This window comes from Dasypus novemcinctus, chromosome 5, assembly GCF_030445035.2.
Source record: "Dasypus novemcinctus isolate mDasNov1 chromosome 5, mDasNov1.1.hap2, whole genome shotgun sequence".
Taxonomy (NCBI): domain Eukaryota; kingdom Metazoa; phylum Chordata; class Mammalia; order Cingulata; family Dasypodidae; genus Dasypus; species Dasypus novemcinctus.
The window spans coordinates 27,761,525-27,789,312 of NC_080677.1; the positions used below are offsets into that span (position 1 = coordinate 27,761,525).

At 38.7% G+C, this 27,788-nt stretch overlaps 1 protein-coding gene across 29 annotated transcripts in view; it reads right to left on the reverse strand.

The window, feature by feature from the left end:
- Positions 1 to 27,788, reverse strand: part of ITPRID1 (ITPR interacting domain containing 1) — a 159,491-nt gene that overhangs the window by 14,362 nt on the left and 117,341 nt on the right. For all 29 annotated transcript variants that reach the window (XR_009185763.2, XR_009185762.2, XR_001118903.4 and 26 more), the window contains 2 exons: positions 8,184 to 8,266; positions 6,506 to 7,816 (listed from right to left, as the gene is read on the reverse strand). Coding sequence is in view for 14 of the 29 variants with exons in the window: in XM_071215099.1 (XP_071071200.1) it covers positions 6,506 to 7,816; positions 8,184 to 8,266 (1,394 nt within the window). In the remaining 15 variants the exon portion in view is untranslated. The remainder of the gene's footprint in view (positions 1 to 6,505; positions 7,817 to 8,183; positions 8,267 to 27,788) is intronic.

Genomic DNA, 27,788 nt, shown 5'->3' on the forward strand with positions numbered 1-27,788 from the left:
GTGGAAAACATGGAGTGGCCTTCTGGGAAGCTCTTTAAAGGGAACTGATCTAGCTGGTAGGTCTCTTCTAATCTTGTCTTCTTCCTCCGTCCCTGGAGACCAACCTCACTGCCAGGTTATCCCAGTCCTTTTTCTAGGTGGTCTCACATTTCTTACTTTTCCTCCCAAAGCCACCATGGCCAAGATCCTGACAGCCTGATGGCTATTTTTACTGGACTTCTCATAATAGAAATACTTTCCTAGGAGTAATATTTTTACATTGAAAACTCTCCATCATTTTGCTCTGAGAGTTTGGTTTTAGTCTATCCTCTAATTTTTTATACTGGCTAACATATTTTGCATAGTAAAATTCTCCAATCACTTTTGCCACAATGTGAATGAATTTGAACCAGTTAGGGGAGTATTTGGAGCATGACTGATGTTGGCAAGAGTGCTGGAAAGGTTGTTAGAATTATGGGCTCTTGAAACTAGAAAAGATCTTGGAGACTGAGAAGGGCATATTTTTATAACCATCCTGACTGAGGATGGTTAATTAAATTGTTTATGGTCAAAAAATGGCAGTCAGATTTCAAACCCAAGTTTTTTGGTTCATTTCTTTTTTTTCTCAAGATCTAAGTGAGTCACAGGAGGGACTACGGAAGAGCTGGATACATGGAGAATTTATTTGTCCCTTAGAAGTGAGCTGATTGACTAGTTCTAGTAGATTCAGGTAAGAGAGTCAGACCAACTGGTTCAAATTCACTTCAGAGTTCTAGGGACAGTGAGGCCAGAGACCATGGAAATGATAAACACTGAATTTAATGCTTTGTCTTCTTAATTTGGGGTAGCGTTTTGTAGTTGGAAGGTAAGGGGGATGGGGGCTTGAATTTGGGAGTAACCGACAGTGTGTTCACTCCCTGTTAAGGGAGAGGGGTATATGGGGATCCTTTTTTAAAAATGTAACATTATGTAATCTAAAGCTACTTTAAAAATTAAAAATAATTAAAAAAAAGTGATGTGGAAGATTCTGAAATACTGCCATCTTCTGGTTATTTGAAAACACTGAGAAACAGCCCTAGAACAGGTGAACAGGTTGTTTTGGAATAAAGGAAAATGTGGGCAACAAAAACAACCAAAATAAAATGCTTTGAACTCTTTTTCCCAACATAAGAGATTATAACCCAAATGCTCTACTGACCTAAACCCATGAAAATAAACTTTAACTTCAACAGTAAGAGCATGGCCACCAAAAAACAATGAACTTTCAGTTTTGAATTATATTACTTTTAAAAATGTATATGTTTTTCTTTAAACCAAAATCATAATTGTCATAGAAGAATTTTCTAATAATCTAACGTCTTATTTCCAATATTTATCATTTTCTTTCCTGGGGTAAAAAAAAAATGAAAAAAATTTTTTAATGAAAAAATTTTAAACCAAATCTCAAACTTAGAATCCCCCATATGTGTGCAAGCATATAAACATTTTCTTATTTTCTTTCCTGTAGAAAATGGCGATTTTATATTAAAGGCACAATAACTACCTAGAAATGTCTGTATATCAATATTTTCATTGTTTTGTTATATAGCCTTGTTTTGTTGATATGAATTAAAACACTTATTTTGTATAACTAATATTAATTCATTATTAATATTAATACAATTAATAACACGAAGTGCTTTCTCTTGTCCAGAAACACTATGGTATTATGAAAAGAACAAATAATTCTTCTAGCTACTAGTTATAAGTCTTCAAAAAAGTTACTTTCTCTAGAATGGGAGAAATTTTATCTGCCCATTCCCAAGAATTGCCATGAGGATCAACTGTAGTTATACCAAATAGACCAATTTTGAAAAAGTTGCTTCAATTCCCTATTTTTTCTTAGGTCATATTATTAACACATTTCTTTGCTTCCACTTACTAAACATTTATGGAGAATCTTCTATAAACATGACATTGTGTTGGACATTCCCAAGGAAAGAACATCTTTAAGAATAGATTTTTCTATCTTTAAGAATATTTTGCTTTTAATTCATGAAAAAATTTCTTGCCTTTCAAATTTTTTTAATGCTGCCTTGCTAAAAAATTGAAGAACCTGTCAGCACATGTTAAAAGAGTGATATTCCCACCTCTTACCACTTGGGGGCATCTGTGAGGTACGGGGAGAAGCTTTGCAGTCAAAATTGTTGAATTTTTAACTTATGTCACTTTTTCTTTGTGTGTGCCTGTACAAGTTTCTTAAACCTTCTGAAAAATATGCCCATCAGGACTTTGTGAGGACTGATTAAATTATTGTTATCTAAAGTATCCACTATAATGCCTGGCATACATTATAATATAATATGTACTCAATAAATGATTGCTTTTAAGTACGTACATAAAAATTTATTACGAAGAATTTGTTTTAGTTGTATCAGCAAACCATTATCTTGAGTAATTCTCAAGACCACAAAAATGGCATTGTACAGTTTACCAGCTAGTCAAGCGTTTCTCCCCACACCACATATTGCTACGTATAGGGGGTGGGGGGGTGAGGTGGGAGTGTTTTGTTTTGTTTTGTTCTGTCTTCAAGTGTTTTTACCTAATGGTGCTCTTAGTTTCAACATCTGCATGGAGATCCCTTTGTTGTGTAAATGATAGTATTTGCCTGTGCTCTTCACTTGGTCTAAGACCTAGTTTCTAGTTAATTTTCCTGTAAATAGATTTTCTAACTGTAGTATCTAACTTACAAAGCCATTTTTCACCAGAATACTTTTAATCTTTACAAACCCAGAGCTCACTCAGGGAAACACGGCTGCATGTACTAACCATTTCATCATTGTTCTGGAGTTTATTCTTTTGTTTACTTAAGTAGCTTCCTTTCATAGATGGATGTAATTCCTTATTTGGCTCACTTTTGGGCATGTGTACCCCTTTACATATATGTACATGTTTTGATTTTGTTCTTTGAGTGTATGTCCCTGGTTCCTTGAACCTAAACAATGGAAGAAAAATTGTCATCTAGTAAATTCCTATATAGCGAGTGCTTCAGCAGGTGTAAAGCCAAATCAATCTGAATGAAAAGTACTGTTGTCTTGGGTAACTGTGAATTTTAGAAGACAGAAGGCCAAGGCAACATGAGACAAGGCAGTAGAAAATGTGTAATGGTGGAATGCACACTCATTCAGACTCCCGCTCATGTAAAACCTACCCACCAGTCTGACGATGGCCTTGCACAGAGTGGGCCCTACTGTCCCTCCATTTTCTGCAGAAGTGGTGATGCTTTATAGTGCCAAGTCAAGAGGAGCATCAGTTTCCCGCTGCCAGCTCTCCACACAGCTGGGGCTCCTTAGGGACAAGACTGCCTCTCGGTGTGAGGCAGGAGGAACGGGCAGAGCTCCGACCCAGCCACACGCAGGGCCTTCCAGCATCTTGGAGCTGACTCAGATGTAATCTTTAGGTCCTCCCAGATCCAGCCTTACCTTGTACCTGGCTCTGGGTTCTATGGCCTGTGTCTGAGCTCCTCCGAGGTCCTCTCTTACACTTACCAGTCTACCTTCCTCCCAGAAGCTACAGTCTTTCCATCTGCTAACACAATCCCGAGGAGCCAGAGACCCACCTGGTCCTTCAACAGGAGAGCCATGCTCCTACAAAGTCATGAGTGCACACCAACATGTTAAGTGTCTAACACTGTCTAATAGTCCTGGTTTCACTGGGCTGAACTAATTCATCTGCTGTGTTGTCTGGATATCATGATTTCCCTGGTGAACTTCCCGTCCTCCTGATGAACAGTCAGCCCACTATTTTAAGGGCTAAGCTACTGTAGACCCTGACATCTCCTCTCTCTGTACTGAATTGTCATGGGCACCCCAACTGTGTCAAATAATCTCATTGGGTAGGACATATGCATCCTGTTATGAGATGAGCAAGAAAATTTTTTTCCTATCTGTGCCATGGGAGGCTACATTAACTTTTTTTTCTTTTTTTTTAACTGGTGGTCATGTAACTAAATGAATGACAGTCCAATTGAGTCTAAATATATAGCTGTTGCCATAATAGATGTCTTGTAATAATATTGATAAATTAAGTGACAGTGTTTTCCAAAGATAATTTGAATTATAGTTTGGTATAACAGACTTTTAACTTCTTAGTCTATGGGAACATGTTTGCTATTTCTCATCTTAACACAGACAATAAATGATTTACATTGCTTTAAATAGTGGTGATGTGAACAGAAACCATATATTATGTTATTATGGATTAAATATCTACAACATTTACACTAAAACGGACATTGGGTATGTCTAGGAGGACCATTTCTTCTAGAGTTTTGAATATAGGTTAAATTTTAGGAAATTTTATTTTTTCTAACAAAACATAAACTTAAATATGATTTCATTTGTATGTCTTTATAAGGCTTAACCTAAAAATATAATTTAGAAAAAATATTCTTTTTCGAGATACATATTCGTATGTTAAAACAGCAACCTAATTTCTGTCATAGGTTCATAGGAACTCTGGAGTACCTAACTCTGGGATTAAATTTCTTTCCCCCTACAGCCTCTCAGCATGCCACCTTCTTCATATCTTTCATCCCTAACATTTTCCCATATGAAATATGTGGTCAAATAAATGTTTAGTCCCTTAGAGCTGGAAGTCTGTTCTGTGCAGGGTAGGAGGTTTAGCAGCATCCATGGCTCCTGCGCACCAGACACCAGTAGCATCTGACCCTCATCCTGCGGTCAAGGAAACCAAAAATGTCTCCAGACGGTGCAGGATGTTCCCCTGGGGGGGAGGGGGGAGGGTCATTGCCAGTTGAGAATCACTGTTTTAGACCATTGAAAATAACACAATAAATATTGCATTATTTTCAATAAATATTGACTGCCATTCTTCTCCTCCTCTTCATTCTTGTTTTTATTTTCATTCTCATTCTTACTCTTACTATTCCTTCTACTACTTTTTCTAGGACTTGAACTTGTGCCTTTTGATCCTCCAGAAGGCCCCCAGCTATACAATAGCTTTGCTTTTTTCTTCTACTGAATAAAACTAATTAACTTTCAGATAACATTACACCTAGAATTGATCTAAGAAACACTGAAACGATGCTGTCTCTTCCTAGTTTGACTCTCATTCGTGGCTTATGTAATAATACTCCAAATGCCTGGAAGTTCTGTCATTTAAAAAATGAGGTAGTGAATCACTTTATTTTTCATGGGACCACTTTCTAATATTGATATTGCATTTATGTAGATTTCTATACATTGGAAGACCCTTGCAGTGATTTGCTTTATCTTTCAAACAGTCATTTTCTAATGTTATGTTACATATTTATAGATTTAGATATTTTAAATTAGGATGCATCTTTGCCTGGAGTGTACTGTCCAAGAATTTGGTGTCAGGCAGGCCTGATTTTAAATCTGGACCCACCACTTCATAGTTGTGTGATGTTGTAAAATTCGTCAACTCTCTAGGTTCTAGTTTCTCATCTGTAACTATTTATGGCCTGGGTGAAAATGAAGAGTAAATGAAAAAACATAAGGTGGCTAACATAGGAACTCAATAATATTTGTGGAATTAAAAAGTGGGAGAGTAACCTTTCAGGGACCAAACAGTAGATGCTCAGTAAATCATAGTTCCCTTTCTTTCTCCTCTGAACAGCAGCAGGTCTGCATGATCTGTGCCACATGAATTTTTTACTCTTTGTAAGTATAGTTTCATGTCTGACTGTCTTAATTTTTTAGCCAATGTCTAGCCTTGAAGACTCATATCTTTTCTCATCTTGAGAATCACTACACAGAGATTGTCAAAAAGGTTCGTTACATACTTACTGATTAATCAGGGGCTAAAGAAGGTTGGAGTCATTTAGTTCTCAGTAACCTCAGTCTCTACTTTTAAACAAGCTTAGCAGAGATAGACCAAAAGTTCCTCCATTTGACACTGCAAACTCTAGATTCAAGACCTGAGCATTATACTATAATAAAATATAGTAGCAGTAAAAAATTGATAATAAGAAAAATATACACACAATTATCTTTACCAAAGCTTTCTAGGTGCCAGGCACTGAGCTGCGTGCTCTGCGGGTTTTATCTAATCCTAAAATAATCCTGTGTTGGTAGATGAGTAGCCTCCCTGTTTTACAAAACAGGAACTAGGCCCCAAAAGATTAAATGACATGTACAAGATCATAAAGCTAAGGGTATTTAAGATAGTGAATTCTCAGATAGAACTGGAGATGAAGGACAGATTCATACATGTTTATAACCTTAGCCATATTATTTTATTGTACTAGGCCTTAGTTTTCCCATCTATAAAATGAGGACTGATCAAAAAGTGCCTTCCTTCCTTCAAAAGGTGTAGGAAGCATCAAATCGGAAGATGGTGAGAATATATCATAAGCAATAAAGTGTTCTACAAATATTACTCATGATTTAAAATTGAAAGGTGTGCCCTGGAATCTTGTATTCAGAAGAGAAGGACGGGCATGTCCTTAAAGTGTTATTGCAGGTGCATCTGCTTTCCTTACTTTGCAGAGATGAACACTTACGGAACAGAGCTCCCTCACTGTGGTATCCTGAAGGACTTTCAACGCCTCCACGACCTGGGCTTCCAGATGATCAATATGTGAGCACAGGAGAGAGACACGGGCTGAGGGCGCAGGGCTGGGGCTTTGCCTCTCCACGTGGCAGCAGGATTGGTGATGACGGCAGATACAGCAGTGGGCAGGGGAGGCATGGCAGCTGCCCACCGTGTAGGAACCAGGGAAGCCTGTGTCCAGAGAGACCGATTTGGTGAGGGGCTGGTGTCCATGTTTCAAGGCCTTATTACTTGCTGCTGGACAGCATTGCCAAGGATTGGGCTCACAGGTGTAAGTCTGAACAGAAGCATCTTTGAACCGTCTTGCCTCTGTCCCCATACCTGGTCCTGTTGTGGTAATAGGGTCACACAAAGTGCATTCTAAAGATGTTCCTCTGGAGTCAGTCCCCCAGGCCACAGCCTTCTGAGCAGCTGACACCAGATTGGAGGGCATCTGGGCTCTCACAGACCTGGAGTCGCCTGGGCTTAAGTCAGCATTTGGAGAGATGTGTCCCATCTCCGTGTCTGCCCTAGATGGAGTTTGACCCAAAGTGCTACATCTTGGCTTTGCTTGGAGGGTATCTCCAGGCAGTTTATCTAGGAGGGCGATGGCCTTGTCAGCTGTTTGAGTAAGGTCACCTCTATAGGATGTGACGTCACTCTGCACGGGAACAAGCTGCGGTGGACTTCCTGGTGTCAACAAGGTGGTGGTGATGGCAGGACAGAGTTTGCAGATTTTCTCCTCTCTTGGGGTTTCAGCATCGACGTAAATGAACTTATCTTGAGTGTGTGCATTTCCAGGTGGTCTCTGAGACTCCTGGCTGTGGCTTTCCTCACATACTCCCCCTGCTTCCTCAGGCTTCAGAAGCCCACCTTTCACTTCTGTGATGTGGTCCCCCATAAACTCCCGAGGGCAGTCATATTTGGAAGTGACCGTGCTTCCAACAACCTCATATTCAGTGTGGGCTGGTGGTGGAAGCTGCCGCGGGGGGCTGTCCTTCCTTGGGGATGTGTCCCCACTGGGGGTCTTGTCAGGGATCACCAGCTCTGGCAGACCTTCCATGGTTTCAGGCCGAGACCCTTCCTCCACCATAGATGTTGAGGTCTTTTCTTCCAAGGTGCTCCAGTCTTGGCTTGAAAGAGAAGTGCTCACCATACTCTTGGAATCAGATTCATCTGACTCTTGCTGACAGTCCTGGGAAGATGCCACGCTGGGGCTCTGACCCCTTGGTGCTCTGCACCCATTCTCAGTAGGGCTTTGGTTGCTTAGCAGGGAAGGCATCTGTAGGCGAAACCAGGATAAAGGCAAATGGGTAAGGAAGGTTGCGGAGACACTAGATTTCTTACAGTTATCAATGGATTTAGGAGTCGGGAGATAAATTCAGGTCTTATATCAATTAACTGCTTTACCTGGAACCTCCTCTCTATGAAACTCTGCTTCCTTATTTAGAAAAATCAAAAGAAATTTAAAAGGAAAGGAAACCTGAGCTTTCGGATGCCTTGTCTGGCATGAGTCCATCATCTGCTCCCCTTTGGGAGCACATAGCATCTATTTTCTAGGTGTTGATGGCTCTTTTCACTTATGGAAAGGCCCTTTTAAGATTATGTTTCCTTCCATTCCTATTCCAACCCTTGAGCAGCACCTTTACCTGGAGGGGCAGTGGTTCTGGGGGCTCCTCCAGGAATCCGCTGCTGTCAGACTGACAACTGTTTGCTCTGTTCACCCCGGCACCTGCAGAAACAGAGAAAAAGGCCTTGAAGTTAGCAAATTGTAAATGTGCTGCCAACAGGAGTGGGATCAAATCTTCTATGTGCCTGGCAGGCCACAGATGCTCAATAATGCCTACTGCATAGAAACATAAATTAATGTGGAAGTTCCAGGGAGAGCTCTTCAGGTCTCAGGAAGTCCATGTGAAACTGCAGCACTGTTTCCTGATACAAGAATAAAAAGGAAACAAAGGAAGTTTTAAAACTTTGGGAAACGGATTTGACTCAACTGACAGAGCATCCACCTACCACATTCAGGGTTCAAACCCAGGGCCTCCTGACCTGTATGGTGAGCTGGCCAAGCATGGTGCTGATGCACACAAGGAGTGCCATGCCACGCAGGGGTGTCTCCCACATAGAGGAGCCCCACGTGCAAGGAGTGTGCCCCATAAGAAGAGCCGCCCCTTGTGAAGAAAGTGCAGTCTTCCCAGGAGTGGCGCCGCACACAAGGAGAGCTGACACAGCAAGATGATGCAACCAAAGAGACAGATACCTGGTGCCACTGACAAGAATACAAGTGGACACAGAAGAATACAACTGAACACAAAGGGACACAGAGAGCAGACAACTGGGTGGGGGGGGGGGTGGAGAAGAGGAGAGAAATAAATAAAACTTAAATAAAAAAACAAAAAAAACTAACAGTATGGGCATGAAATGAATCTTTACTTAGGTGAAGAAAATCCAGAAGAAAACATCTGCATTCTGTGCCGCTGTAATAAGACAATAAAAAATCAAAATTTACATATCCTTTTATATATATTTCCTTTTACTAAATTTTGGGTGAGAATCCCTTATTAACTTCAGCTGGACTGTGTTTATATGACTATTACTACTCCATGCTCATGTTCTAGACTGCTGTTCTTGTCAGTTGAGAGGGGCTGAAACAAGCAGAGAAAGATCATTATTAAATGTGGGCAGGTGAAGACTTTGCAAACAAGAGCTTCTGGAAATTCTAAACCTATGTGTATATTCTGAGGCAAATATTGTGCTATTATTGTGGGGTTGCGGGACTGGGTAGATACTAGTTTTTCTGACAAAGATTAAATTATAGAATTTTTTTCTCTTTTTTTAAAATGAGAAAGGCTTCCAGCTATACTACAGTCTAGGCTAGAATAAGAAATCCATTGGGGAAATGGATTAGATTGTACCCTCCCCTAGATTACAATGAGCAGATGGAGGAGCCTTGTTTGTCCTAGGAGAAAAGCCTGGGCATGTGTCTGAGAAGTGCCATGAAAGGAAAAGTTAATTGTTGGAGATGTAATGCTTGGGTGTCAGGAATATGAGTGGGGGGATTTGCCTTAGCTTGAAGAACTAACTACTGCAGAAAGATTCAGAGCACCAAACCCAGGTCCAAGCTAGGCCCAATCTTGGAGGACAACTGTGCCAGTCAGGGAAACAATGCCTCATTTCCCTGTAGGGCTATCTCCTACCACCACCTCAATTGCCCAGACATCTGAGCAAAGATGGTCAGTGGAGGCATGGTCCCAGGAGTGGCCCACCCTGCCCAAATTCCAATGACTTCACCTGGAGCCCAAAATATAGAGAAAGAAAAAATAGAGAGACTTAACTTTTTAGAATTTAAAACAATAAATTCCAAATCCTTTAATTCAGTCCCAAGTAAAATTAAATACAGAAAGGCAAAGGGCATAAGTTTTTAAAAGCTGAATCCTACAGGTTAAGTGAATCTGAGTAGTTCTGAGAAAACAATATCAAGATCTAGCCTTTGCTTCTTGTTATATAGGTATAAAGGTCAAATATGGAAGATATCTACTTGTAAGAGACCTAACGGAAACTTCTGCTTCTGTTCAAGACGGAGTAAAAGGAATCATTTTTATTCTTACCTGAAACCACTAAAACACTGGACAAAATATGTAAAAAAAGCAATGGTTTGCAAAACAATGGGCATCAGGCAATGAAGGGCCAAAATCCCTGAGAGACAAGAACAAATGAAGTGAACCCTGTGATTGCCCCAGATTACTAACTTGAGAGAGTTTTCAGGTCATGTTGTATCAATGGTTAATGCAGGTAAAAAGACAGGCAGAATCTCTAAATTGAGGATACAGAGCTGAGAATCCAGGGAGACTGAGTTAGCTAGAATTCATAGGACAGAGTACCAGACAGGTTAGAAATGCACACAGAGAGAACTCTAGAGAACTGCAGAGAGTTCCTTTTATACTGATCAGTGAATGTATGTGAAGAAACTACCAAAAACTGTGGAAAGAATTATCTGAAAGAATTAGAGGGTATAGGATCCAGCACTCACTCAGGGCTGAGAAGATAGCATGTGCCATATTGGGAAAGCTCATAATTCTCAGGGCATTGGGGGTAGAGTACTGAGAAGGGTCTTGCCTCAAGAATGGGGGATAATTATCCCTACAATGAGCACTGCTGTAGCTCCACCTAACAAGTGTTAAGTGCAAGATATTAAAGGATCAAACATGGTTTCTAAGTAACAAAGCTGTGACTCAAAACTAAGTTCAAAATATTTATAAGAACACAATAATATACAGTACCCACAAGGTAAAATTCACAATGTCTGGCATTCAATCAAAAATATCAGACAGACAACCAGCAAGATGGCGGCAGAATAAGGAGCTCCTAGAGTTGGCTCCTGCTACAGGGCAGTTAGCAAACACCCAGAGATCTCTGAAGCTAGCTGAAGCACCTTTTTGGGGGCTCTACGGGACCAGAAGAGCATCCCGCAACATCTTTGAAGGACTGGAAGAAGGAGACTGCCCATTTGCAGAAAAGACTCGTAAATAGAGGCTCCATGCAGCGGAGGCCAGTACCCATCCTTCACTGGAGGCACAAGCCATCTCAGGAGCTGTTTTGTGGCTGGAATCAGAAGCTCCACTTCCCCAAAATGGGGGAGGAAGAGACGGTTGGGCACCTATTTCAGCTACTGATGAGGAAATTCAGTGGGCTACAGTATAATCCTGAGAACAGCTAAAGCTTGAACCTGTCCAAGTCAGAAAGAGGCCAGGAGTTGCCATCTTAACTCTGCACCTGGAATGAGGGGAAGTGGGGCAGACTGAAAATCCCAGTGCTGGTGGAGACCAGCTTCTTCCCATCCAGATCATATTGCAGTTCTAGCCTAGGCCCCAGTGCCACCTCCAGCAGGGAGGAAGCTGCAGGGACCTGTGCAGGCCTCTCCAGGAAATTACTGGCCAAGCTGTGGAGGCCAGTGATCATCCTGCTACTCTGGCAGCATGAGCCACCCCAGGAGCTGTTCTGTGATGGGAATTGGAAGCTCCATTTCCCAGAAACAGGGGAGGAGGAGATGGTTGGCTGCCGATTTGGGCTACTGATTGGTAGACTTGGCTGGCTAAGAGATAACTCTGGGGACAGGGTTATGTGAACCAGCCCAAATCAGAAAGAGGCCAGTAGCTTCTATTCTGACTCTGCCCCCAGCCTGAGGGGAAGCTGGGCTGAATGAAACTCTCAGTGTCAGCAGAAATCAGTTTCTTCATGCAGATCAGCCTGCAGCCTGCCTAGGCTTCAGCCCTGCCTGTGGCAGTAGGAGGCTGACGAGCTCTGCACCAGCTAAATAGGTAACTGCAGGTAACTGCTGCCCACACCTGCAGTTCCATCCCTGTCCCAGGCAGGGGAGAAAGGGATGTGAACCTTCATCAGTCTCTTTGGGCAACTACAGTCTAGGCCTGCACGTGGATTATTCCACATAGCCATGATGCTGTCCCTACCCCTGTCAAAGGAAAAAGTTGGAAGAAGATTCATTGGTCCCTGGTGCAATGAGGGCAGCTTGAGCCTCCACAGTTTACAGCACCAACTACATGCTTGGCTCCTACTGCACAACCAGTAAGGAAGAAATGACAGGAAGCCCTAAACTAAAGAGAAAAACTGCACCCACAATAAATACTCTAGTAAGCCATATGCCAAATACCAACTAAAAATTACAATCCACAGCAAGAAACAGGAAGCTATGGTTCAGTTAAAGGAAAAAGATAAGCCTCCAGATGACATAAAGGAATTGAGACAACTAATTATAGATGTTCAAACAAATCTTAATAAATTCAATGAGATGGCTAAAGAGATTAAGGATAGTAAGAAGACATTGGACTCGGTGACAAACACTGCGGGGACCAGCTTCTCCTTGCTCATGGCTCACTCGGCTTCCTCTGCAACCATGTCTGACAAACCTAATATGGCTGAGATTGAGAAATTCGATAAGTCAAAATTGAAGAAGACAGAAACTCAAGAGAAAAATCCACTGCCTTCCAAAGAAATGATCGAACAGAAGAAGCAAGCAGGCAAATCGTAATGAGGCGGGCGCCGCCAATATACACTGTACATTCCATAAGCATTGCCTTCTTATTTTACTTCTTTTAGCTGTTAACTTTGTAATATGCAAAGAGGTTGGTTAAGTTTAAATGACTGTGCTGCACCTTTACACATCAAAGAATCGAGAACTACTGACAAGGAAGGCCATGCCTGCCTCTCCCATCTGCCTGTCTGGCTGGCAGGGAAGGAAAAGAACTTGCATATTGGTGAAGGATGACAGTGAAATCTAGAGTAAAAGCAAAAGTTGGTCCAAGGTGTCCTACAGGCTGTAAAATGCAGTTTAATCAGAGTGCCATTTTTTTGTTGTTGTTTAAATGATTTTAATTATTGGAATGCACAATTTTTAAAATATGCAAATAAAAAGTTTTAAAACCTAAAAAAAAAAAAGAAGACATTGGATGAGCAAGAAGAAGATTTTGAAAGCATACATAGAAAAATAGCAGCTCTTATGGGAATGAAAGGTGCAATCAATGAAATTAAAAATGATTGGAATCATAAAATAGCAGATTTGAAGAGGCAGAAAAAAGGATTGGTGAGCCTGAAGAAATGGCCTTTGAAAGTAAACATACAGAGAGTAAACATACAAAGAACAGATGAAGAAAAGAATGGAAAAAAATTGAACAAGGTCTCAGGGAACTGACAGCAAAAGATGTGCAAACATATGTGTCATGGGTGTTCCAGAAGGAAAAGAGAAGGGAAAAGGGGCAGAAGAAATATTTAAAGAAATAATGGTAGAAAATTTCACAATGCTACTGAAGGACATAGATATCCCTGTCCAAGAAGCACAACGTATTCCCATCTGAAAAAATCGAAAATAGACCAACTCCAAGACACATACTCATCAGAATGTCAAAGGCCAAAGACAAAGAGAGAATTCTGAGGGCAGCAAGGGAAAAGCAATGGATAACATATAAGGGATATCTAATAAGATTAAGTGCTGATTTCCTACCAGAAACCATGGAGGCAAGAAGACAGTGGTTTGATAAATCTAAGATGTACAAGAGAAAAATTTCCAGCCAAGAATCTTATATCCAGCAAATGTCTTTCAAAAATGAGGGTGAAATTAGAATATTCACAGATAAACAGAAACTGAGAAAATTTCTAAGCAAGAGACCAGAATTTCAGGAAATACTAAAGGGTGTGCTAGAACCTGAAAAGAAAAGTCAGAAGAGAGAGGTCTGGAAGAGAGTTTAGAAATGAAGATTGTATCAATAAAAGTAACTGAAAGTGTCGAAAGAGTGGTGAAAATAAAATATGACAGATAAAACTCAAAGAGTCAGGAATAAACTTAACCAATGATGTAAAGCACTTGTATTAAAAAAAAACTGCAGCTCTTTGTTAAAACAAATAAAAAAACCCTAACCCCCTAAACAACTGGAATAACATTCCATGTTCATGGATTGGAAGACTAAATATCATTAAGATGTCAATTCTACTCAAATTGATATACAGATTTAAAACAATCCTGATAAAAATAACACCAGCATTAAAGAAAAAATTGAAAATACAAGATTAAATTTATTTGAAAGGGTAAGGAGTCCTGAATAGCCAGAAACATCATGAAAAGGAAAAGTGAACCCTCATTTCCAGACTTTAAATCATAATACCTACCTATAGTGCTAAAAACAACATGGTATTGGCATAAAGACAGACACAATGGACTGATGGAACCAAACTTATGGTTCAGAAACAGACCCTCAAAAGTATGGTCTAGTGATTGTTGACTAGCCTGTCAAACTAACACAGCTCAGGCAGAACAATCTAATCAACAAATGGTGCTGAAAAAATTGGACATCCATAGTTGAAAGAAGGAAAGAAGACCCGTATCTCGCACCTTATTGAAAAATTAACTCAAAATGGATCAAAAAACTAAAAATAAAAGCAAGAACCATAAAACTTCTGGAAGAAATTATTGGAAAATATCTTCAAGACCTGGTGGTAGGTGGTGGATTCTTACAGGAGATAAGAGAAGGACTGAGTGGGCTACTGATGTTTAATGTATGTAGAAGTTTTAATTAGCTTTACTGTAAAATTGTGGAAATGTATAGAGTGGATGGTAACACAGTGTAAGAGCTAGTTTATAAATGGAGGTGTGACTGAAAACGGTAGACTAGTTATATAAATGCCAATTGACAGAATGCTTGAGAATAATCTAGGAACTGGATAGCACAGTAAACCAAGAGGTGGGTGAGAATTGTCGTTGATGGTACAGATGCAAGAGTGTCCTTTGTTAGCTAGAACAAATGTTTATCACTACTGCAGGGTGATGGGAACGTGGAGAAGCATGGGAAAAATACAGCGGGAGTGACCTATGGACTGTGGTTAGTAGTAATAATATATTATTCTTGCATCTATGCAAAAGATATACTGTGTTGTTACTGAGGCAGTATGGAAAATGTGAGCCAAATGTACACTATGGACATGGTAACAATCAGATGATATTATTTTATCTGTAGCAAATGACACATTACATTGTGGTGTGTTGATGGAGGGGTGTTGTTTGGGAATTCTCCACATGTGCATGATTGTTTTATAAGTTTACAACTTCTGTCATAAAAAAATACATTTAAGAAATAATAATAGGGTGGGCTGGGGGGAAAACACACCAACTATAAGATAAGGACTATGATTAGTAGTAAGATTTTGACAGTGTTCTTTCCTAGTTTGTAACAAACGTGTCATGACAATGCAAGGTGTTGGTGGAGGGTTGATGTATGGGACCCCTGTAGGATGTAATGCATGTTTGCTTTGTAAGTTCACAACTTTTACTATACACTTAATTGTTTATGTATGTTCATATATAAATGATATAAAGATAATAACAATCGGATTGATTAGGGGAAAGCTACTTTGTTTAGTAGTAATATTTTGACAATGCTCTTTAATCATTAGTTAAAAAGGTTTAAAAACAATGCAAGTTATTGGTGGTAGGGTAAGATGTTATATATGTTTGATGTTATATATGTTTGTTTTGTAAGTTCACAACTATTATACATTTATTGTTTATGTATGTTTATGTATGAGTGATAGATTTCAGTAAATTTAAAAAAAAAAGCAACTCAAAAAAAACCAGACATGCACAAAAGTAGAAAAAATCACCCATAATGAAAAGAAAAATCAATCAATCAAAACCGACCTAGAACTGACACAGATTTTAAAATTAGCAGATAAGGACATTAAATCAGTTATCATGACTTAATGTATGAATGTTGAGGAAATCAGAGGAAAGATTAAACACATTAAGTGGAGATATGCAAGCCTATAAAGTAGATGTAAATTGAACTTTTAGAGATGAAAACTATAATGTGTCAGGTAAAATTTACACTAGATGGGATTAACAACAGGTTAGAGATTGCATAAGAAAAGATTTGTGAAATTGAGAAATAGCTATAGAAAGAGTTTCATATAAAATAGAGAGAAAAAAATTTAATGGAAAGAGAATCAGTGAGCTGTTGGGCAACTTTAAGCAGCTTAACATACAGGTAACTGGAATCCCAAGAGCAGATTTCAAATTTCATGAAAACTATAAACATGCAGATCTAAGAATTTCTATGAACCTTAAGCACAAGAAAAATGAAAAAACAAAACAAAAGAACATCAGAATTAATACTGGTGATAAGAGAAAAAAAATCTTAAAAGCAGCCAGGGAGAAATAGCACATTATGACAAAGGAACAATAATAAGGATCATAGCAGATTTTTCACTGGAAGTGAATCATGTGAGAAAACAGTAGAGTGACATCTGTCAGGTACTGAAAGAAAAAACTGTCAACTTAGAATTCTAGACCCAGCAATAATATCTTTCAAAAACCAAGATGAAACATACTTTTTCAGACATATAAAACAGGTAAAAATTCATCACCAGCAGTTCTGTTACAAGTAATGTGAAAGGAAGTTTTGCAGGCAGAAGGCAAACAGATTGCATCGAGGAGCAATACAAAGCAATGAATGGTACTGGAAATGGTAACCATGAGGGTATCTACTAAAGATTTTGTTTTTATAACTTAAGTATTTTTAAAGGATAATTGACTAAGTAAAAATAATAATGTAGTATCAGGTTTATAACAAAGAATCTATGTATATAAGCACATATAATTATAATATAGAATAGTTTATACGGAAGGAGCTGTCTGCAAGATTTTCCTGTAACAATCATGTGTAATTTTTATAGAGAATTTAACCTGGGTAATAAAATATTTGTTTAATTTGTTAGATAAATTAGGGTATACACATTACATATTTATTATAGGAAATTTACTTGTACAATAGTTAACCCACTATGAGCTCACTGTTCTTGCTCTAGTTTAACGCAGCCATTTAAAAATACTTCAGATCCTTTTAGAGTTGGAAAAAAATCACCCATTTTCCTCATTATACCAGCTATGGATACATAATAAATTATGATGATGGCAGACACATATCAAAAGCTCAATGCAGAAATTCAAATCCTTTTTAGGTGCTATGCAAAGGGTCCTGGTCACTTTGGCTGGAGCCTCTCCATGGAATAACCCTGTAGGATGGGGAGTCCATTCTCAAGAATGTCCACACAAGCTCCCTGTTCTAAGTTCCCCTTACGTGCTTCAGCACTCACCATAGCTTGTTCCACTCAGTCCCCAGGGCCTTTCTGCAGTAGGCAGAGTATATAGATAGCAGAGAGCAAAAGAGCACCAACTTCCACTCCTCACTCATCACCCTCATTCAATACGAAGCGTTAGGGGACCCAAAGATATTCAGTAAGGAGGGGTTGACCTTGGTGAAGGATGGACAAGTGAGGATTCTGGATCCTTCTGTTATTTCTAAAGGTAGTGGTGTAAGATTTGCACCACAAACCATGAATGACTCCTGTACATCATTATTATTTGAACTTTTCAGATACTCTCTAAGCAATAGTTATTCTGGGACATAAGCTTCATTTAAACTGATTGCTATTCCCCTTCCTACAACCTAGAATGAAATTTTATGTTAGCGTACCAGAACAAAATTATATGTTCATATCATGGCTGGTCCATATCAGTCTGACCCAAATCAAAATGGAAACATGAACGGTCACTAAAAGTAGAATGGTCCCTAAAAGTAAAAGAGATACATTCGTGATATAAATATTACCTTTGGTTGACCGCACTTGTGTAGAGTGCAAAAGAAAACTATAAAACTCATTTAAAAAAACTTATGAAAACCAGGCTTTTGAGAACCTCACTTTGATGGTGAGATAGGATGGAATTGGGCACAGTTTTCTCAGGAGTGGAGGCTCATTTATCTTGTGATTTAAAAGTCAAATGGCAAGCATTCACATCATTTTGAGAGATTCCCCAGCAAAATATGGGCCAATCTACAGATGGTTTAATTTCTTCAGGAGGCTAAAAATCTTTCCTACCTATAAACATCACAAAGTGGGTTTGCAAATTCTAAATATTGTTTTAGGATTGTAGGAATTAAATGAGAAGAAAGAGGAATGGCTTAGCCCACAATGACTATGATATATTATTAAAATAGATAAATAAAAATATTCATCCTTTCTCTATTATTCCTACACTCTTACAACCTAGTATGTAATATGGGGGAGGCTTGGCTTTGGGGAAGGCAGTATGGCATCTGACAGGAGCAATGGAACTTGTACGAGTATCCCTGGTTCAGTCCCACCCAGTTCCTGAAACTATCTGAAGAACATTAGAAGTCTTATCACCTCCAATGGAATTTTCTCTAGGCACTCATTGTGCCCAATGAGCCATAGCTCTTCCATATTCTACTGGACTAAGGGCCTTCCTTGACTTCTACTTGCTCCTAGCTAGATCTTATCATCTAAATCCTCAAATGCTGACTTTGTCCTATTCCAAAACTAAGAAAACTGGAACCCTTTGACTACCCCCAACATCCATTTGACTTGGTCATGTCCCTTTAGACTATGTGTTACCCCCACACCACCAATCCCATAGCTCAGGCAAGCTAACCTTCTACAATGTAAGCTCCTGAGAGCCAGTTAGGTACCATTAATGAGTCATCCGGACAATTTGGAGCCAGATATGCTAAGTTCAAATCCTGACTCCACTACTTAGTAGCTGTGTGATCTTGAGCATGCCACTTTACCCTCTCTGAAGCAGTTTACTCATGTGGAAAAGAATAAACACAGTAGTAGTATGTTACTTGTGGGGTTGCAATGACGATGATATCCAATAACATATATATAAGGAGACTTTATGAGCACATAAAAGATGAAATAATTACATATATAAAAATTTTGCAGCAGAATTGATCATTACTAATATCTGTGAGAACTCAGTCACTATTAATATCATTACATCTCAACTAATACTTATCATTAATATTAATATTTATTAGATAATACCTTTTTCAGCACACAATTGTTTTCACGGATTTGGATTTTACCTTCCCAAATTAGATGGTCCCTGCCTGGTGTCAGTACCACTCTATTATAATTTTTTTAGGCATTAGTGGGGAATGAAACCAGGATCTTGTTACTGGGAAGCAGGTGCTCAACCACTATACTACATCGGCTTCCCTGTACTGTCTTTTAAGCTCAGACATTTCTGCCTGGGAGGAGGCAGGTGTCTGGGGCACCTTGTCAGAACAATCACCAGATGGCAGCATCACACCAACCACTGACTCCGCTGCGCCAGGGCCCTGCCAAGAGCTTCTGGAACTGCTGAAATTAGCAAGAAAAGTCAACCTGAAAGGCTGGTATTCTGCCCTGTTTTGGTAGAAAAAACTTCTGAATCCTAAGTGGAAAGTTTTACATTTAACATAGTCCATCTTCATAGAGATGCAGGGGGAAAAAGCTATGGAATTGAAAACAATTAGGGAGTGTTGGGAGGGGGAGAAAGACAAAAGCCGTGTAAGGGTGTAGTATATGCTGCAGTTATGTAGAGCAAGAGAAATGGTCCAAGTTTGGCTTTTTGGGACTGAGCATCTTCCTTGGCTAAGTCTACTTTACCAATGCCACTGCCAAGTTCCTCTCTCTTCTGTTCCTCCTAAGGGAGAAAATTCTGTGGCAGCTTGTGGTGAAGTCAAGTCACAGAGGCGAGTTATCTTAGAATTAAATTGGGCATTACAGATTATGCACTTGAATGCCTGAAGGAGCAGGGCAGGTAGCATAAATGTATGAAGCAACCAGGATCCAGGACAAAAGAACACAGGGTGGACTGTTTGGGACTATTGAGTGTATGACCCCCAAAGGCATTGACTAAAACTAATGTTTTGTAAAACAAACCACGGTCTCTGTGGGCTACTGTCTACAGGACACCAGGTTGGAAACCAGTATGGTACCACCTGCCATCCAATGTGGAAAGTCTTTCCAGAACATTCCTTAAAGTTGTTCTTCTAGCTGGTGCTTACACACTTCTAGTGACAGGGAACTTTCTGTTTATGTATAGTCAGAGCACATGCTAACTTTATATTGAGACAAATCTACTCTAGCATTTTCCATCTCTTGGTCAGAGCAATGCACTGTGGGTAATGCAGACCATGCCTAACCCTTTTCCTCAAGGCAGCTCCCTTCTGCTTTCCAGGCTTCTTCTCCTCAGGTTAAACCTCGCCAGAACCTTTACATCGGCCCTCACATGGCCGCTTCCTGGCCATTTATCTTCTTGGCCTCACACTCTTGAATAAGCTCTTATTTAACAACGCTTGCCATAAAATCTGGCACCCAGACTAGATTGAACAGTTGAGATCTGGTCAGCCCAGCACGGTAGAGAGAGGAACTGCCTCTTCTTAGTCTGGCTATTTTACTTCTATACACTCAGCCTAAGGCTGGATCAGCTTAGTTGGAAATTGTGTTACATTGTTGGGCTATACTGAGACCAGGTTCTTTTGAAATCAAGAAATAAATGTTTTAGCCCTAAACGAATGATTTAATTTTTATCTCTGTAAAATTTATCTAACTGATTTGGGGCCACAGTCCCAACCTATCAGGGATACTTTTTATTTTTATTCTGAAATCTGTGTTATCTACAGCTTTAATAAACATCCTTGCTGTGTGGCCAAGTCATTATGAATATTCTGAATAAAATAGGTCACAGAGACAGAGTGCTTTGCTGGAAACATTCATTCATTTTATAAATGTTCATTAGGCCCCTGTAGGGGGTGACAATGTTCTAGATATTTCACCGAGAGAGAGCTGTCAGCAAAGGTACCTGCCCTCAGGGAGATTAGGTTTATTTTTAATCTGATGGTGGAACCCAATAAAGGGTAAGGATACTTGTGGTTGTGGAAAATATTCCTGAAGCAATTTGATTCTTCCTTCGATGCCAGAAGACTTAGGCAGAAAAGTTTTTAATCCTATAAAGATTTCTATGTAATGATTTATATAGAACTTCCATTAATGCCTTGCTGAAATTTCTATTTCAAGATCTTACAGCTTTGAAATTCATCCCACCCACCCCCTTTTTTAAACTACTCTATATTAAGAAGTTTCTCTTTTGTTAGTTATTTAGTTAGAAAATATCCCCTTATCATTTAAAAGCTGCTTCTCTAAAATTAACTCCTTTTTGGCATAATATCGTTAATTGCTTTTCTTTTTTTAATACATTTTAAATTTATTTTTTAAAAGATACTTAGATCGGGAAGCAGACTTGGCCCAGAGGTTACGGTGTCCATCTACCACATGGGAGGTCCGTGGTTCAAACCCCGGGCCTCCTTGACCCGTGTGGATCTGGCCCACGAGCAGTGCTGATGCGCACAAGGAGTGCCATGCCACGCAGGGGTGTCCCCGCATAGGGGAGCCCCATGCGCAAGGAGTGCGCCCCGTAAGGAGAGCGACACAGCGCAAAAGAAAGTTCAGCCTGCCCAAGAATGGTGCCGCACACACAGAGAGCTGACACAACAAGATGACGCAACAAAAAGAAACACAGATTCCCGTGCCGCTGACAACAACAGAAACGGACAAAAAGAAGAACATGTAGCAAATGGACAGAGAGAACAGACAACTGGGGTGGGGGGGGGGAGGAGAGAGAAATAAATAAAAATAAATCTTAAAAAAATAAAAGATACTTAGATTGCATAAAATGTTACATAAAAAAATATAAAGAATTCCCATATGACCCACTCCCCACACCTTCCACTTTTCCCCACATTAACAACTTCTTTCATTAGTGTGTAAATTCTTTGCAATTGTCAGAATTATAAAAGTAATGCATGGTGAAGAAGTAAATTTGGAAAATGAAAAAATATAAATAAAATAATCTATAATCAATCATGCAGGGAAGATTACTATATTTCTACGCATTTTAATCCAGTATATTTTCTTTGTGCATGTGTATATGTGTTTTGTAAAATAAAAATCATATCACATACATTTTATATCCTTCTTTTCACAAAATATATTGTAAACTTTCTTTTACCCTTAAATATCCCTTAAAAATATATTTGAAATAGTGTAGGGATATACCATATGTTGGACATTTAAAGCTTCCAAATAAGCCATAATGCAATGAATATCCTCAAACATAAAAGTTGTGGCATCTTAATTAAAATAGATTTTAAAAGTGTAGAATTGGAAAAGGTGTAAACAATTTTATGTCTATAGAAACAGCATCAAATTTCTTCCTAAGAATGTCTGAACAGGTCACAAGGCTATCAACAATGTTTTTGAGAGTTCAACAAAAATTTTTTAATATTTTGTCAATTTGAATAGTGAAAAATGTTATTTTAATTTCTACTTATTTGATTAGATAAATGAAGTTGAAATACTGAATTTAGTTTATAATGTGTGTGCTAATGTATGTGTGTTTGTGAGCACATGCAATTATGCTGCCTCTTTAAAAAATAATTGGATAGGTTTCTCGCTTTTTTCCACATGCTCTCAAGCAACTTCTAAAGCCTAGGCGTTATCATGTCCTTAAAATTTTAAAAGACCTCAGTCATAAAAACACTGACCATGGTAGCTCTTAAAAGATGAAATCTATGACAACTTTGAATTTCTTCAACACTTATTGATATTTCAACACTCCTACTTCTTGAGTTAATGGTAACACTTGTTTTTTTAAAAACATATTTTCTAATGTCAGCAATCAAATAATTTATATTCATTCCATAGTCACTAAAAAGGGAAAAGACTATGTCTCTGCCTCTTGTCATAGCTTTGGCTTTATTTTATAAATTTTTGTATTCCTGTTTTTTCTTGAATTCTCCTCTTCCTATAATACTATAATTTCTGTTTTCATTTTGTTTGCATTCATACTTTTGGGTACATTTTGTCCATTCATTTGCTTTTAACTTTTCTTTGATTCCTTATTTTAAAGGTGGATAACTTTTTTACATGATATTTGAGTCTTTTTCTGTGTCAGGTCCATTTATTTCATGTATAACTATTTTCATATGTTATACATTTGGCCTTGTCTTTTGTAACTTTGTTATCTATTTTTCTAACTGTGATTGCTATAGTAAATGCATGGCACATTTGAGGGGAGCCTCCCTCTCATTTGGAAAACAAGCATCACTAATTGTCCATGAGAGTTCTGATAAGTTGGGGTTCAGACCCAGAAACTTTCACAGTTCAGCATTATTAGTAGCTAGTACTAATTAATCAGAATTGGGATATGATAGCTGGAAAATTTGCTTACTAAAATTTCTTTACTCGGGAAACGGACTTGGCCCAGTGGTTAGGGCGTCCGTCTACCACATGGGAGGTCCGTGGTTCAAACTCCGGGCCTCCCTGACCCACGTGGAGCTGGCCCATGCGCAGTGCTGATGCGCACAAGGAGTGCCCTACCACACAGGGGTGTCCCCCATGTAGGGGAGCCCCACGCACAAAGGGTGCACCCGTAAGGAATGCCGCCCAGAGCGAAAGAAAGTGCAGCCTGCCCGGGAATGGCGCCGCCCACACTTCCCGTGCTGCTGACAACAGAAGCGGACAAAGAAACAAGACGCAGCAAATAGACACAGAGAACAGACAACCGGGGGAGGGGGAGGGAATTAAATAAATAAATAAATCTTTAAAAAAAATAAATAAAATTTCTTTACTTAAGCAGCTCTCTGAAAATTCTAAAACTAATTGAGCCAGTTTTCCATTAATCTAATTTTAGAGATTTACTCTTTGCACTTAGTTCCCTTCTCAGTTTTGCTTACAGGAATAAGATAATGTCTCAAAGCAAAACCAGACAGAATGATGTAAATCTGTAAACTTTCTCAGACACAAAAACCTTGATATCCTTGAACGGTTTGCTGAGAAAAGAGCTATGAAGGCCTTGTACCTGCACAAATATATCTAAACTGTGGTTTATTAGTTGCTGAAATCAAGGACAAAGTTGAATGTGCTTGAGACAGTACAGGACTGAGAAACTGCACATATTCTCTTCACAAGACCCCTGGCACCACTTGTTTTTCTTTTCCCCTACCCCTCTCCTTTTGCCTATAAAAACCCTAATTCCCCTTCTCACGTTGAGCTGGTTTGGGGAAGATTCTCCCAGTTCCTTGCTATGCACTTGCAATAAATCACCTTCTCACTTAGAGATGTGTTTGTCCTTTGTGGCACTGGAGCGGGCAGGCCTGTGTACTGGAAATAGCCATTCTTATGGTAACAGATATAAGTTAAAATCTATTTACCATCCTACTACTGTATTAATAAAGATCATAAACTCCACATTTAAGCAGATGTGGCTTTGAATTGTATCACAAATAGCTACCTCAGTGACTTAAATGACAAATGAGATAATGTAAAGCCTAGTGTCTGGAACTCAATATTTGGTAGTATTATTAATATGGTTAATATTCAATGTTTATTTTTTTGCCACGTTGAGTACATTCTCTTTGATTGCTTTGTTTCCTCTGGTAATTCAGAAGGCATTTAACCTGTTTTAAAATTTAATTAGTGGTAAGTTTAAAAATTCAAATAGATTTCAAACTATATAGTTATCAACATCAAGAATTAGTACCTATTGATTCCCCAACTAATCAGTATATGTTGACAGTTTTATTTTCTTCTACTGCACAGCTTTCTATGATATGCTCTAGAATCTTAGATCTAGAAAACTGTTTTTAAATTATTTTTTACGTTTCTTCTGTTTTAAGAATGTTCGTGATACCTGTATTATGTTCGTGTAATTAACAGTAGTCCTTTATACTTTGCCTTGCCCATCCTTTTCAATAGGACTCCCTCATTCAGTAGGCTGTGCACATCTTTGACATTTCTTTTTCAAGAAGCAAATATGGGTGCTCTACTTCCCGAGCCTTTACTTATCTGAAATGTTGCTTTCACAAACATATGACAGCTTGAAAGGATATAGAATTCTTGTTACAAACACATTGATATGCCTCCACTCTCTTCAGGCATCTACTATGAGGATGTTGAGAGAAGAGTGAGCAAGAAAAAAAGTAAGAGGCTCCGATTGTTGTTCTGTACCTCACTACTTCCTCCTGCATCTTTTCATACCACTGTGTTAGCAACTGTTATACCAACACACTACTGCTTTAGAGTAATATATCTCTCCCTGCTTCCCCTTTCCCCAAAAGCTTTGTTTCTAGCCAGAGGGAGGAAAAGAAGGCAGTGTGCCAAGAGCTCAGTGGTGTGATATAATCAGGGGTTTGCTCATGTTGGATCTTGGAATGAAATTAGTTAGAATTTTAATGTAATTAAATATTTTTTAAACAAAACATGAATAGGAATCTAGAAAGACTGCATTGTTTAAATAGATATATATCTTTTATGTCTATATAAATATTTATCAGATATTCCTAAGACGAAAAGAAGAGGGATAGATCCATTTTTGAAACCTGCATTTATTGTCCTGGAAGAATCTAATGACAAATTTTAGTTTAATCCCTGCCCTTATCTCACATTTGAAAATAGAACAATAGAAGTTTCAAGGGTTGAAAGAACAATGTCTCTATGACCATTTGAGGCAATTATGGATTGCATATTTTGTAATATCAGTTTCTCTGAAGCTTTTAATTACTGGATGGTTTAATTACTATAGTTCCAGAGGCAACCAGTCCATTTGTTTTTGTTCCTGGGAAGGTGTCTGGGACCAAACATTATCTGGAGTTTACCCTGTTTCCTTGAGTTAACAGATTGATTGGCAGGTGATCATGTCAAATGTTCAGACAGTAAGAGACAGTAGTCCTTTTACAAGGTGTCGGTCATTGAATCATGTCCTGTTCAAGTCTGAATCTGTGGATGTGAGCCTATTTATAAACAGGCCCTTTGAAGGTGTTATTGTTAGTTAAGATGTGAACTCATTTGTTAATAAGCTCTTTGAAGATTATATTTATTAATAAATAGTATGAAATTAAGTCATGGTATACCTTAACCCATATAAGTGGAGTCCTTATAAGCAAAGGAAATTCAGGGAAGCCAGGTATGTGCTGGGGATTCTCCATTGGTCCTCCTTTCCCGCCCTTACCCCCCACTCCATCCGTTCTCTGCCCTGCTCTGTGCTCCAGACTTTCACTTGTGTTCAGTCAATGGGAGGTGCAGGACGAGTAGGAGATTGAAAGGCAGGAGAAAGAGACTGGGGTATTTATTCACCACCCCTGCCTCAAAATGGCTGATTCTTTTCCTTTCTTTTGAGAATCTGTTGACGTGTTTCTCTTCTAAGCCTCCAACTTTCAACAGGCTGAGTAACATGATTCTTTCTCTCTGTTCTTTCAGACCCAAGGCTAATAAAGCTTTCTGCTTTTCCAGTCTTCGGTGCTTTCCCATTTCTTATTGGCTCCCTAAGCCCTGAGCAGCTCAGTAAATTGTCCTTTATTTATCAAAAGTCTCTGCAGCTAAAACATTTTCAATGTGCTATCACTTTTCTCCAGAATAATATATTAGTACAATCAACCAGACGATTAAAAATGCCTTACCCTACTTCACCTAGTATTCACATGGCTTTTTTTTTTTTCATTTTAATCCTAATAAATCTCCTCTTGAAGAAAAAGGAAGTTGGATTTTCAGGGAAGTCCCACCCAAGCTTGAGGAAAGGTGGCCAGAGGATTAGGATATTGTTCTCCGTAATTGTCATATTTAATCACTTTCATTTCTCTGTCCAGTTCACCTTTACTTATGATTCTCTGAAGAATGTCTTCCATGTCACCTTTTTTTTTGTACTACCAATGTTATTCTTTCCTGCTTCTAAATCTTTTAACAATATAAAAATTATTTTATATATTCTGATTCATTGATTTAGAAACAACAAGTTACCAACTGGCCTCTCTGTGCCAGACATTGGGTGGACAAAGTAGGGCAATGAAGACACAGCCTCCGTCACTGCAGACTTTGTTTAGTGCACAGTTTCAGATGAAGGAAAAATAGATGCTAAAAAATACTAAGAATGCTTTTTAATTTAACTTAATAACAATGAAAAACACTCCTTTCCCCAGATAAGTGTTTTAGATAAACATGATTCATAAGGCATCCCTTCTAAGCAATGAAATAAAATTTGTTAATCTGCAAGGTGGATGGCCAGCCACCCTGTGAAAAAAGCTTATTATACTTATTCATTCATTCCACAAATATTTATCTTTTGAGTGCTTACTGTGTGCTAGGCAATGTCCTAGATGCAAAGAATACAGTGGCAAATAAAACTGGGTCTCTACTCTCCAGAAATTCAGTATTACAAGCATGAACTCTGAGGCCGGTCAGCAGCCCTGATGAAGAGTAAAATCATCTTATAACAACAAGCATCGTTGGTCATTTTCTAAACAATGTGACTGTATCTGGAGTCCCAGCAGCACTAATTCCTCATTTAGAACATGGTTTCACTGACATATAAAAAACTTTTAGGATTCAAAGTACTCAGTACTATTCAGAAGAGAAATATGGAATACCTATTACAGGGAAAAATCAAATTAAGCTATTTTATCCTTCTTTGAAATATTCGTGATAGCAACAAAAAGCATAATACAGAAAGGGTAATCATGGGTTTATAACTGGTACAACACAAAAAGTCACATTAGAAAAACTCACTTTTTACCTAGTAATAACTGATTAGTTATGGCAACTTCAAATGTTATTATTGAAGTTATCAGCATATAAGGTCACACTCCCAAACTTAAGGCCTAAGTGCGGTGGCTTCTTTCAACTTGACTTTTCAAAGGGAGTTGTTATGCAGTGGGCCTAATTTCAAGCAAACAATTTCAATATATTTAGCCATGTGACATATATTCCATTGCTTTATACAATATTATGATACTATTTTTCTGGACTTTTTGCTTACAAAAGGAAAACCAGAATATGCATCATAGTAACAGATT